Source organism: Canis aureus, chromosome 1, assembly GCF_053574225.1.
Source record: "Canis aureus isolate CA01 chromosome 1, VMU_Caureus_v.1.0, whole genome shotgun sequence".
Lineage (NCBI taxonomy): Eukaryota > Metazoa > Chordata > Mammalia > Carnivora > Canidae > Canis > Canis aureus.
Window position 1 is genome coordinate 47996259 of NC_135611.1, and position 12554 is coordinate 48008812.

General features: G+C 52.9%; 1 protein-coding gene and 1 long non-coding RNA gene across 4 annotated transcripts in view; one reads left to right on the forward strand and one right to left on the reverse strand.

Moving 5' to 3' along the window:
* Positions 1-3297: 3297 nt before the first annotated feature.
* LOC144314351 (uncharacterized) lies at positions 3298-6383 on the reverse strand. The gene is made up of 3 exons (XR_013380187.1): positions 6127-6383; positions 4147-4371; positions 3298-3472 (listed from the first exon to the last, which is right to left on the reverse strand). It is a non-coding gene; the product is annotated as an uncharacterized LOC144314351 (long non-coding RNA).
* The window catches only part of SYNJ2 (synaptojanin 2), a 98499-nt gene continuing 91513 nt past the window's right edge, over positions 5569-12554 (forward strand). For all 3 annotated transcript variants that reach the window (XM_077898377.1, XM_077898378.1, XM_077898379.1), the window contains exon 1: positions 5569-5726. In XM_077898377.1, coding sequence (XP_077754503.1) covers positions 5600-5726 — 127 coding nt within the window. In that variant the 5' untranslated portion in view covers positions 5569-5599. The remainder of the gene's footprint in view (positions 5727-12554) is intronic.

Consider the following 12554-nt stretch of genomic DNA (forward strand, 5'->3'; position numbering starts at 1 on the left):
GCCCCAGCACTCTCCCGTCCTCCACAGCACTGTCCCCTCCTAGCTAGTTATGCATTTTGTTTGCTGGATGTCCCCTCTGTGGCAGGAGCTTTTCTCTGTTTGGTGTGTGGTTTTTTTTCCCCAGCATCTAGAACAATCCTGGGTCCACAGTAGGATCAGAAAATATTTGTTCACTGGAGGCCTGAGCCAGGTAAGAACCACTGTGATGGACAACCACAGAAGTTGTGAATCCTCCGCCCTCCCTACGAGGATTCATTTATTCACCGGACTGGCTCCTCTGGATCTCACTATGAATCAGGCACGGTTCTAGGCCTGGGGATGTGCCAGGAACAAATCAGGCGAAACAGAAGCATCCCTGCTCAGGGCTTATAACATCGGGGGAGGAGGGTGACAGGCAGGATAAATCAGGAAAGAAATAAACGATTTCTTATGTTCGAGACTGATGTGTGCTAAGGAGAAATTGCGTGCAGGGAAGAAGATATAAGACAGAGAGCGCATTCGTCCACTCAGCCACCCGACCAAAGTCCCACAGACTTCAAGCTTAAACAGCAGAAGCTTATTTCTCACAGTTCCTGAGGCTGGAAGTCAGAGATCACGGGGTTGGCAAGTTTGGGTCTCCGAAGGCCTTTTTCCATGGGTCTGCAGACGCCATCGTCTCCCCGTGGCTTCACATGCTCTGCCCTGTGTGTGTGTCTGTGTCCCGATGGCCTCTTCTTATGGGGACACGGGCAGATTGGACTTGGGCCCACCCACCCACGTGGCCTCATGTTAGCCTCGTCACCTCTTTAAAGGCCCTATCTCTAACACAGGGACATGCTGAATGTGAATTTGGGGTGACACAATTCAGCCCACAGCAGGGGGTTAGCTGGGTGGAGGAAATTTAGGTAGGAGGCTCCAGAAGGCCCCAGTAAGAGGACAATTAGTTAGCAGATCTGAAAGAGGGAGAGAACCAGCCACGGGGATACGCAGGGGTGCGGCATTCCAAGGGCGAAGACCTGAGCGGGGGCGCCTGGCGCCTATGAGGAGGAGCGGGGAGAGCCAGGTTATGTGTGTTGGCTGAACAAAACAGACCCCGAGCAGGTGGCCCGGGAGGGATCACAGCGTCCCGGGTCCTGGGCCAACAGGCGCTTGTGGGAGCGTGGCCGCTGCTGGGGGCCAGGCTCACGCTCGTGGGCCAGGAGGGGCAGGGGTGAGGCGGCAGAGGGGGCAGCTCCCCGGGCTGGGGTGGCGTGCCTGGCCCAAGGTGGCACCGCCTCGGGGACAGAGCCTGGGACACGGCCTACCCTCTCTGGAGGTCCCGAGGGCCCAGTGGGGCCTGTGGGGCAGCTCAGCTTCATTCTCCCTTCCTTGGCCCAGGCCTCAGAGCCCCCAGGACGCCTCCGGCTCGCAGATTCCCAGCTCAGAGGCCGTGTCACGGAGAACCAGGCCTGAATTGATGGGGAGGCCGACAGTGGTCAGACCCTGGCCATATTTCTAAGACATTGCTGACAGAGACGCCTTCTCCTCCTTGGGCAAAGAACTACGCCACAGCAAGTGTTCTAGGCCTTTCCCACTTTCCTCAGTTCCCGTTCCCACTCCTTTTTTCTGCTTATTGGGGGGTTCAGCCTGGGCCAGGCCTCCTACCCTCCTTCTTGACCCACCCTCACGCCATCCTATCTCCCCCTCCAAAGTGCCCACCCTGCCACCTGTGCTGGGGGCCTTCCTTCTCCTCTCTAGAGGGGACACACCCTTTCTACCAGGGTCTTTACCTGCCCGCCCCCCGTCTTTGCTGCCCACCCCCCTGACATGTGCTTATCTTAGAAAGCCTCTACTGTCCCCTCTGCCTGCATCACATCTGTGTTTCCCGCAGCTGGGCTTCTAGAACTAGCAGACTATCCTCACTGCCTGCATTTCTTCCTTAATTATTTCCAAGCCGACTTTTTGCCCCACCCCCTAACAAAACTAACCACTCAAAGGTCACCAAACCCAGTTTTCTACTGAGTCCTCATTCTTGAATTTTTTTTTTTAAATTTTAAGTAGGCTCCTAGTGGGGCTTGTCTAATGGGTCTAGTGGGGCTTGAACTAATGGGGCTTGTCTAGTGGGGCTTGAACTAATGACCTCGAGATCAAGAGTTAGATGCTCAGGGCGCCTGGGAGGCTCAGTCCATTAAGTGTCTGCCTTGGGCTCAGGTCATGACCTCGGGGTTCTGGGATCACCCTATGTTGGGCTCCCTACTCAGCAGGGCATCTGCTTCTCTCCCTCTGATACCTCCCCGCACCCTGTTCTTGCACACTTGCACTCTCTCCCAAATAAATAAATAAATTTTTTTAAAAAAACTCAGATGCTAAACCAAATGAGCCACCCAAATGCTCCTGAATTCCCATTCATACAGACCCTTCTGGGTTTTTTTTTTTTTTTTTTTTTCAAACCACTGATTACTCCCTGCTTCCCAGGGCTTCTCTAATCTCTCAGGCTACTTCTTTCTGGTCTTTTCTCCTGCCCCTGCCAGGCTCAGACACCCTGTCTCCACTCGGCTACAGACACAGCCTCCTCACAGCCTCCACTGTTCATTTCTGGAATTTTCCATCGGGCAACCCTCCTGGTCATAAACTCAGCTCAACCCCAACTACACCCCCCAGCCTGCTCCCCTAGTTCTCCTATCTCTCAGTGGTGCCCCTCTGTCCCCTCCTCTAACCACTGGGCTCTTTTCTGACTCCTTTTCACTTCTCATGCAATCAGGCACGAGACTCAGCCTTTCATGTCTTTCAAAGCTCTCCCCCACCTCTGCTTTGATAGCCGGCTGGGCTCCAGGCTCCCCAGGTCCTGCCTGCCTCCCGGCAGCACAGCCTGGATGAATTTCCTACGGTGGACTACTCCACTCCGGAGGCTGTCGGAGGTGGCTTTTCATCCCTTGCTCACCTCCTCCCCTTCCAATCATGGGCCTTCCAGGTGCGCTAGATCTCAGGAGCAGAGTATGCCTAGACTCTCCCCACTCAGATGGGTCCTCTTGTCTTCCCAGGTTAGGTAGCAGAGCAGAGCTTTTCTCCTGAATGTCTCAAGCTCTGTTATGTCTTCCGTCTGCAAGATGTAGCAGTGCCCAGGTGACCCGTGGCTCATCAAGGCAGTGTGCATGGAAGGCTGCACTTCATCCACCACCCATGTTGAACGTTCTCTCTAAACCAGAGAGCAGTGACCTGAAAACCCAGCGGCTCTTGGCTCCTTCAGCCACTTGTCAGAGATAGGGGAGCAGCTACTTTAGTTCACTGAGTCTGAAATACACACCATACCGTTGCTGAAATCAGGGCATAGCCAACACAGTTTAGCAGGCAGCATTTTTTTCTTTCTCAGTGGTACATAAAATAGTGGTTCATCTTCCAGTTGATTGCATCTTAGATTCTATAAGCTGTAAAGCTCAACTGCTGGTCTTCACTGCAGGTACATTTCTACAATATGAGCAGCATACCACTATGTGGAGCTTCAAATTATGGGATGCTAGAGAAGGCACAAAGGGGGAGACAGTTAACATTTAAAAAGACTAGATGCTTCCTGAGATCTTATCCCTAATTTGTGAAACAGAGCTAAGAGAAAAGAAATATAAAAACCTGGGCACCTGGGTGGCCCAGTGGTTAAGCCCTTTGGCCCAGGGCATGATCTCGGAGTCATGGGATCAAGTCCCACTTGGCCTCCCTGAAGGGAGCCTGCTTCTCCCTCTGCCTATGTCTCTGCCTCTCTGTGTGTATGTGTCTCTCATGAATAAATAAATAAAATCTTTAAAAAAAAAGAGAGAGAAAGAAATATAAAAACCCTTTTCAAGCAACATATGAGCAAGTGAGAGCTGAAATGTACATCTGTGAATCTGAGTACACATAATAAACGCTATTTCCTGGGACCTCATCATTCCAGGTGGCTTCCTGGAAGAAGTGAGCTTCAAGTTGCAAAGGAAAGGAAAAGTGGGTCAAAGGCTCCGTCGTGTCATGTCATGGGTGCACTGTCCTCATGAGGGTAATATCTCCATTTCACAGAGAAAGAAACTGGACAGCTTGTGAGCGTCATACCTGGGATATCCACCACTTCATAACTGAATTTGCGAGCAGTAGGACAGAAGGCTGAGGAATGATTTGAATCTCTGCCAGTTATTTACATTACTTTATTCCCCAAATCATCACCTGGGAGGTTGTCCACAGAGGATTGAATATCTGGTCATTCTTGAATGTCTGCAAGGGCACCACAGAGTCCCGCTTGGCATGGGAGGCTCTGCTCCTTCTGGAATGTGCCCCAGAGACAAACAGCCTGACCCACAGTCTTCTCAACATGGGGTGAGAGGAGCCGGGTTGGTTTGGGAGCCTGATGGAAACGCCCTGATGGAGCTCTCTGGGGCTGTCCATACATACCTGTTGGAGGAGAAGGAAAGGAAGCCTCCAAACCCACCCAAGGAGCTAACCTGGGCAAGCCCTCTCCCTTCTCCCCACCCCTGCAGATGAGACCTGGCATCTGGCTAGAACCTAGTGCCAAGAGGGGCCCTGCCCGGCTTGACCTAGCTGCGAGGTCATCCTGTATGGGCAGCATACTCCTATGCGCGATGCAGGGATGTGTGCTGGGGCCCATAGGGCTGATTGCAGGGTCTGCCCTGAAGCCAAGGACATACCCCACAGACTGGGGGAGGGACTGTCAGGTGGAGGCCGAAAGGCAGCTGCAGGGAGAGGGAGGAGACCCCTGGCTCTGCACCGACCCACACCTCGGCTTCCCTGCCGGTTACTTCCTTCGCTTTCAGCCCTGACCTCTGACTCAGCACCCATCCGGTAAGCGTGAGCGGGTGGGACAGGTACAGCCACCATCTGCCAGGTGAGGAGTCAAGGTCACATAAGGGGCACGCCTAGGGGTCGTGGTCTCAGTTCTCTCCGAGACAACACGCCTTTGACCCCCCCCCGCCCCCAGTTCTCCCGAGTGTGGAGCCCAGTAGCCTCCCGTATAGGAAGCTAGTAAAAGGCAACATTTATGGAACACTGCACTCGCCGCCGGGCGCCCGCGGAGCCCCTTCTGCGAGGTCACCCCGCGTCCCCCGCAGGGCAGCTGAGGCTCGCAGCCCGGCAGCCGGCCCGGGGCGGCGCAGCGCGGGAGCTGGAGCGGGGCCGGGCCGGGAGCGCAGGCGGCCGCCCCGCAGCGCCGCGCCCGGGCTGCCCGAGCAAGGCCGCGGCGCCCCGCAGGGGGTCAGGCTCCGCGGGGCGCCCGCCGCCCCCTGCGCCCCGGAACGCGCGGGATCCTCCTCCGCGGCTGCCGCCCTCCGCCGGGGGCACTTGCCCTGGGCGCCCGGGGCCGAGCGGAGGGGAGGGGAGGGGAGGGGAGGGGAGGGGAGGGGAGCCCCGGGGGCGCGGGGGCCGACGCCAGGCCCGCCCGGCAGCTGGGGGGAGCGCGGGGCGCGGAGGCGGCGGCGCACCCTCACCTGCCCGGGCGGCCCGGCGGGGGGAGGGGCGGGGCCTCGGGGCGGGGGCGGGGCCTCGGGGCGGGGCGGGGCGGGGCCTCCCGGCGCCGGGAGCCCGGCGCAAAGTGAAAGTCCCGGCCGGCGCCTGCGGGAGCGCGGGGCGGAGGCGGGACGGAGGCGGGCTGCGCGCCCCGGCGCCCATGGCGCTGAGCAAAGGGCTGCGGCTGCTCGGGCGGCTGGACGGCCCGGGGCCCGGCAGCGTCCTGCTGGAGGCGCGCGGCCGCGGGGAATGCCTGCTCTTCGAGGCCGGCACGGTGGCCACGCTCGGTGAGTGCGACCCGGCGCGGGGCGGGGCGGGGCGGGGCGGGGGCGCCTCCCTTCCCCGCGGAGAGCGGCGCGCGGGGCGGCGGGTTCGGGAGCGGAGGCCGGGCCGCGGGAGCGCCTGTCCCGCCCGCGCCGCCTGCTGTGTGCGTTCACGGCCGCCGGGACGCCTTACGGGGCCACCAGGATCCCAGGGGATCGCCTTAGGAGCCGCCCGCCCCGAGCCTGGCGCTCGCTTTCGGTGGCACCTGTTGATGAAGCCGGTGATTGCCCGTTGCTTTGTGTTGGGCAGCTTCTCTCCCGGAGGGGATGGGGTGCACCAGCCCGGGAACAGAGACCCCGAGAGACCTCATGCAAGCATGTGCTTGCTGAGAAGCATCAGTCGTGCACTTTGCAGATGTCCTACCTGGTGACTCTACCTCTGCGCTGCCTGTATCTGAAGTTAGATGCCAAGCCAGTCTGTTTCACGTCTGAGCTACAGGAAGTCTTGAGACTGGCCTCGAGCCAGGGACTTGAGCGATGATCTCATTTAACTTTCACGGTTCTGCAGGAGTTCCTCTTGTCCTCATATTATAGATGAGTAAACTGAGGCCTTGAAGAGGCTATGAAACTGGCTTGCCCCAAGGTGACACATCGTTACCTGAATCCTCTGTGGCTGTTTTTAAAGATGTATTTATTTGAGAGAGACAGAGAGAGGAGGGGCAGAGAGAGGGGGAGAGAGAGAGAATCTCAAGGACACTCCCCGATGAGGGTGAGCCCGGGTAGCAGTGCTTGATCTCACATCCTAAGATCATGACCTGAGCTGAAACCAAGAACCAGGCGCTTAACTGACCATGTGGCTGTTTTTATAATGTCATAAAATGCATGGCTTTCTGGTATCTCCAACCACCCCATCCCTTGTTTTGTGGCTAATTTCATGGGGAAAAGCCGAAGTGAGCAAAATCAAATAGGATTATTAGAACTTTAAATTTGGGGATCCCTGGGTGGCGCAGCGGTTTGGCGCCTGCCTTTGGCCCAGGGCATGATCCTGGAGACCCAGGATCAAGTCCCACGTCAGGCTCCCGGTGCATGGAGCCTGCTTCTCCCTCTGCCTATGTCTCTGCCTCTCTCTCTCTCTCTCTCTCTGTGACTATCATAAATAAATAAAAATTAAAAAAAATAACTTTAAATTTGAATCCTGGAGGATAGGCTTCCAGCTGGTGTCCAGCTGTACCACCTACTTTGCTAGTCCTAAACAAATAATTCAAGGAAGGTCACTGTCCGTAGGTTCTGGATGACCAATGTACTCATTCCCACAACACTTTATAAATGTTTCTGGTCTCCCCACCCCTCTGCATCTTTATGCATGGATTCTTCAGCTGGGATATACATCTTGGAAGAATCATCTCTTCTATTTCAATTTCCCTAATCATTTCATTCCCACAGAGTTATCAGGCTTGTTTTCCGTTGCTTGGTTACAGAAACAATGTCTCCAATATTGTCAGTACCATAGTGTGCATTCAGTCGTTGATTAAATTATTATCAGATTATTCCAGTTTGTGCTCTGTCCCAAAAAATCCAAGTTTGGTCATTTGCTAAGGTCTTGAAAGAAAACCACAGAGGTTTCCATTCCATTTTAGATGTCTACTTCATACCACATTTATCAGAGCCGAGAGATTCATTCCGTGGTACAAAAATACTACTTCATCAAAAAGATTGAAACGTCCATCACTTGGAGTAGAGGAATGTTAAGGAAGGTTCAGGCACATGTAAGAGTTCCTTGGAAACCACTTGGAGAAGAAGTCTTTATTTTTTTCAGAAGTGAAGACTTTGAAATGATTAATGAAAATAATATAATGCCAACTTTCCATTTGGAAACTAAGTTTGGGCTGTGATGCGTGTATATTACTTTGGTGATTACAGTACACTGGATGCTAACACAGAGGTGGTAATGAAAGGAATTGGCACATTTCAGCTCATGTGCGGCCCACATTTGTCACTTAATGGAGCATTCATTTTTTTCAATAGAACTTGGGCTGAATACTTAGTTTTTTTTTTTAAGATTTTATTTATTTATTCATGAGAGACACAGAGAGAGAGGCAGAGACATAGGCAGAGAGAGAAGCGGGCTCCCTGCAGAGAGCCGGACGCGGGACTTGATCCCGGGATTCCAGGATCAAGCCCTGGGCCGAAGGCAGGCACTAAACCACTGAGCCATCCAGGGATCCCCTGAATACTTAATTTTTAAAGTCAGTTTTTCTTAAGTTAAGTGAAACTATTTTTAAAAGGCAGCTGTAGCACTTGTTGATATTACTGGTCCAAGGAGGATTATAAAAGCTTCCTGTGACTAGAAGGTTGTCCTTTCAGACTTCTCAAGTATCCAAAACATGCCACAATTTGATAGAATAGTTCTGAACTGAAATTCCCATCTGTGTTTCAGAGGGCTAGCATTTTGGCTTTCCCTTCCTTGACGAGGAAAAGCATACTTTCATATTTTCCCCAGAAGGTTTCAAGGTCAACTTTTGCCTGGGACAGTGCATCTGGGGGAGCTGGCGTTGGAATCCTGACTGTTCACTCTTTCCATGAAGTTCAAGGTTGGGGGCAGCTTCCTCTCACTGGAGCTGTGGTTTCCTGTGATGGGTCACCCTGGGGAGGAGGGAAAGGCCAGGGAGACTTAAGTGGACGGTTTATTACTGTGTGGGTGGTGGTTTCTCCCCAGCCAGTGAGGATAACTCAGTTCTGTCCTGCTGAGCGGTAGATGCACGCTGCTGCTTCTCTGGGGAGCGGCAGGGAGAGCCAGGGGGTCCCGCAGCCCGGTGGAAGCACCGCTGGTCGAGGCCCACTTTACCCCATTAGGACCCATATTTGAAAAGGCCTCTCGCCACGGGGAGATAGGAACTCACAATTGCTTCAGTGTTTTCGGGCAGTGGTCAGAGATAGTCAGGAGCTCGAATGGGGCTGTGAGTTTAGGAAAAGCTGAGGACCCTCTGTTGGCCTGTGGCTGGGCGCCGTCCTTCTGTTCCTTCCACGGTGACCCTGCCGCAGTCTTCCACGTCGGGCCTGCTAGCGGGCAGCTTGCGGAGGGAATACTTCTGAGCTCCTGCCTCTCAAAGAATTAGGTTGAGAGTCTATCTTCAGTGTCCATCAGCGGGAGCAGGAATTTGGAAGCAGAAAACTCAAACGGTTGGCACCAATCACAAAAGTTTGGATTACGTTCTTGCGGTGACCTGATTCACAGTAGGACGCTTCTCGGGTACAGGTGAAACACCGTAGCACGTGGTCCGCAGTCCACAGCTAGGGTGCAGGTGTGCTCTTCTCTGCACATCTGGGCAAAAAGTACTTGTCTTTCCCTGTTGTCTTGTGTAGACGTAGTGTGGACACCCAGTGGAGGCAAGCGTGCTGATTGTCCGGGGATTCCAATTTCGGGACGAGCTGGGATACTCCAAAGTTCAGTGTTCTCCAAACAGCCCCCAGGGAGGGTGGCCCGTGAGTGCCCCCGTGTTTGGACAAGTGTTTTTGAGCGAGAGCAACTCTGCCTGCCCCCACCCCCCACCCCATGCTTGCTGGTGAACAGGGAGCAGGAGCGGTGGGGGTGGGGGTGGGAAGGCCTGGGAGACTTAATTAAGTTAATTAGTGAGTGTCCTTCAATTACATTGAGCTTCTGGGGGGAAAGTTTCTGTGTAAACACCAGCCCTGGGTTTCCCAGCTGCTGTGTTTAGATAGAGGCCACGATATCCTGCTTCATTTGAATTGGTGAAATGGCCACGGAGCCAGGCAAGGCTTCTGCTGAACTATTGCCTTGCTCACTCTCCCTGGCCTTGTGGCCTAGGACTATTTGGTCAGCGCCTTAAAGTTTGACCTGCTTAAGAGCACCCGAGAGAATCAGTGAGTGGCCATGTGCCATGTTATCAGCTCTCCTGGGTGAAGACTACAGGAGAGGTAGGGCCAGGTGAGGGTTCAGGGCGCCTGACTTGGGATACTTGGGCAGCCCCCACATGTTGGCCTCCACAGCTCCTGCCCGGGTCCTTCTTCCTACTTCTAGGTGTGCTCAGCATATTTACAAAAACACAAACTGGGTTAGCGTGTACTTCTACCTGTCATTTGTGTAACTTGCCAGTGGGAATGTGATTTCGTATCTTGCCAGGCTCCCTTTTGGGGCCATGTGGCTCGAAAACTTTTTCCTTAACCTTTGTGAACATTTTCAAAGGTACAAAAGTAAAAGGAAAAATGAATCCTCTGTACCTGTCACTCAGCATTTATTTCTGTCAATATATTTCAATTCTGTGTCACTTGTCCCTGTATTTTTTTGCAAAGAATGAATCTCCTAAAATTTAGTTGGTTCAGTGCAAGCAAGATTTTAATCTACTTGGCCTGGCTTCCTCCCTAATCCCCCCGGACTTGCATTTGTGTGTATGTGTAGAAGTTCAAAGTTTACTTGACGGATTGAGATGGGACCAACAAACAGAGATGGTGGTGTGAATTGATTTTGAGATTCTGGCCAAGATACATTTTTTTTTTTTTAAAGATTTACTTACTTATTTTTGAGGAGGGCAGGGGCAGAGGGAGAGAAACAGGCTCCCCCCCTGAGCACGGAGCCTAATCCCACAATCCTGAGATCATGACCTGAGTGGAAACCAAGAGTCGCCACTTAACCAACTGTGCCATGCAGGTGTCCCCTCAGGCCAGGATACATTTTTAAAAACAAAGTGATCACAGGGAAGAGTAAACCATCAGCTGGAAGAGCAGGATGTCTCCGTCTTGGGATGGCAGTGATGGGTTCACAAGGAGACAGTCTGAGCCCTTTGGTGGCACTTCCCCTAGACCATGGCAAAAGTGCAGCTTGCCCTGTGCCCCTCGCTGAAATGAGTCAGGCCAAGGGGCCATGTTCACCCACCATTTGCACTCCCCCTCTGGACCCTGCCCCGGGTACAGAGGACCCTGGAATCTTCCACCCAAGTGATGCCCAGACTGCTTCCATCCTGCTCATGTCTCTTCCCAGGGTCTGTGACAGACTGCAGTGCCGGTATCCACTCAAGGTCCCAGGGAAGGGGGTGTGGCAGGGTTGCACAGTACGGGTGGATCTGGACACATGACACATTGGCTGGGGTGTCCTCAGGTATGTACATGAGGCCTCTGGCAGAGTGGTATGAAGCCCAGAGGTAGGGGGTGGGGAGGCGGGTGGTGTCATGGTGTCAGTGGAAAGAGAAGGGGTCCAGGCTAAGGGCAGGTGCCCTTGCTGGCCACATTCTGGACCTGATCTTCCAGTTAGCAACAGGGGTGAACTCATTAAGCTAAGAAGGTAGAATGTATTTTGTTAAACAGAACTCTGACAGCTGTTCAGGGCATCTATGTAAGTATGGGTCTCACCTCTGGGGTGTTCCTTGGGGACCAGGTCCCACTTTGTGATTTGTGGCTGCTCAGCATCTGTTGCTAGACTGGGTCAGCCAATCCATCTGAGATGCAGAATATTTGTTGTTGTTGTTGGTTTTTCCCCCACTTGAAGTGTCCTTAATGCCCTAGGAAACTGCCCCAGGCTCAGACTTTGAAATTAGATGCGGGGGGGGGCGGTCCCTAAGCATTTTCAGGCAGGGCTGGTGGTGTGCTGGCCAGCCCACCCCAAGGAGAAAATCAGATCCATTTTGTGAAGGTGTCTGCACTTGACCAAGAGCTGTGCTAGCATTTCCAGGCTGCATTTGCAATGGACAATGCTTCTGGTTTCCACACACTGGTGGATGTTGTGCACACACTGGTAGACTCATCCAGGCACTGGTAAGTGTCATCCACACACTGGTAGATTCATCTGGACAGTGGTAGAGGAGGGGCTCTCAGTGAGCAGGCCAGGGTCCACCTTCAGGCCAATGCAGAACAGCCCAGTTATGAACACTTTCTAATTGTGTCCAAGGAATGCTGGAAGGAGGCTTTGCATACTTCTATGTACATGTAAGTCATTCTTGAGGACAGTTTACTGAAAACCTTAAGAATATGCATGTCCTTGGGAGCGCCTGGGTGGCTCAGTTGATTAAGTGTCAGACTCTGGGTTTCAGCTCAGGTCATGATCTCATGGGTCCTGAGATTGAGCCCTGAGTAGGGCTCTGTGCTCAGCAGGGAATCTGCTTAAGATTCTCTCCCTCTGCCCCTCCCTCCCATGCTTGTGCACACATGCATGCTCTCTCTCTTAAATAAATAAATCTTTTTTTTTAAAGAAATATGCGTGTCCTTAATCCAGTATTAAATGAATAGAAATTTATTTCAGGATATATTCATATATCATGATCTCATTTTGCTGTAAGGATGTTCATTGCAAACTGCTTTGAAGTTTTAGCTGACTAAACCTTGGTCCAACTTGGTAATTATAGCTAACATTTATAGGAAAAAATGGCTAACATTTACAGAGCACTTGCCATGAACCAGGCGCTGTTCTCAGTGCTTTCCATGTATGGATTTATTTAATCCTCACACGAAGGCAGGCACTAATTGTGACTCCATTTTACACTTGGAGAAAGCAAGGCACAGATAAGCATAAGACCTTATGTGAGGTTATACCTCTAGTTAGTGGTGGAACCATGATTTGAACAAGGCCCAGAGGCTCTAGAGAACAGTATGTTTAGTAAAATCTCATCCCTAGAAAAAAAGAAAATTCAGGGGCTCCTGGGTGGCTCAGTTGGTTAAGTGTCTGCCCTTTGGCTCAGGTCATGGTCTCGGGGTCCTGGGATCGAACCCCGCATTGGGCTCCCTGCTCAGCGCAGAGTCTGCTTCTGCCTCTCCTTCTGCCCCTCCGCCCTGCTCATGCTCTCTCTCTCTCTCTTTCAAATAAATAAAAAAATATTTTAAGAAGAAAAAAGTTCAACGTGTGTA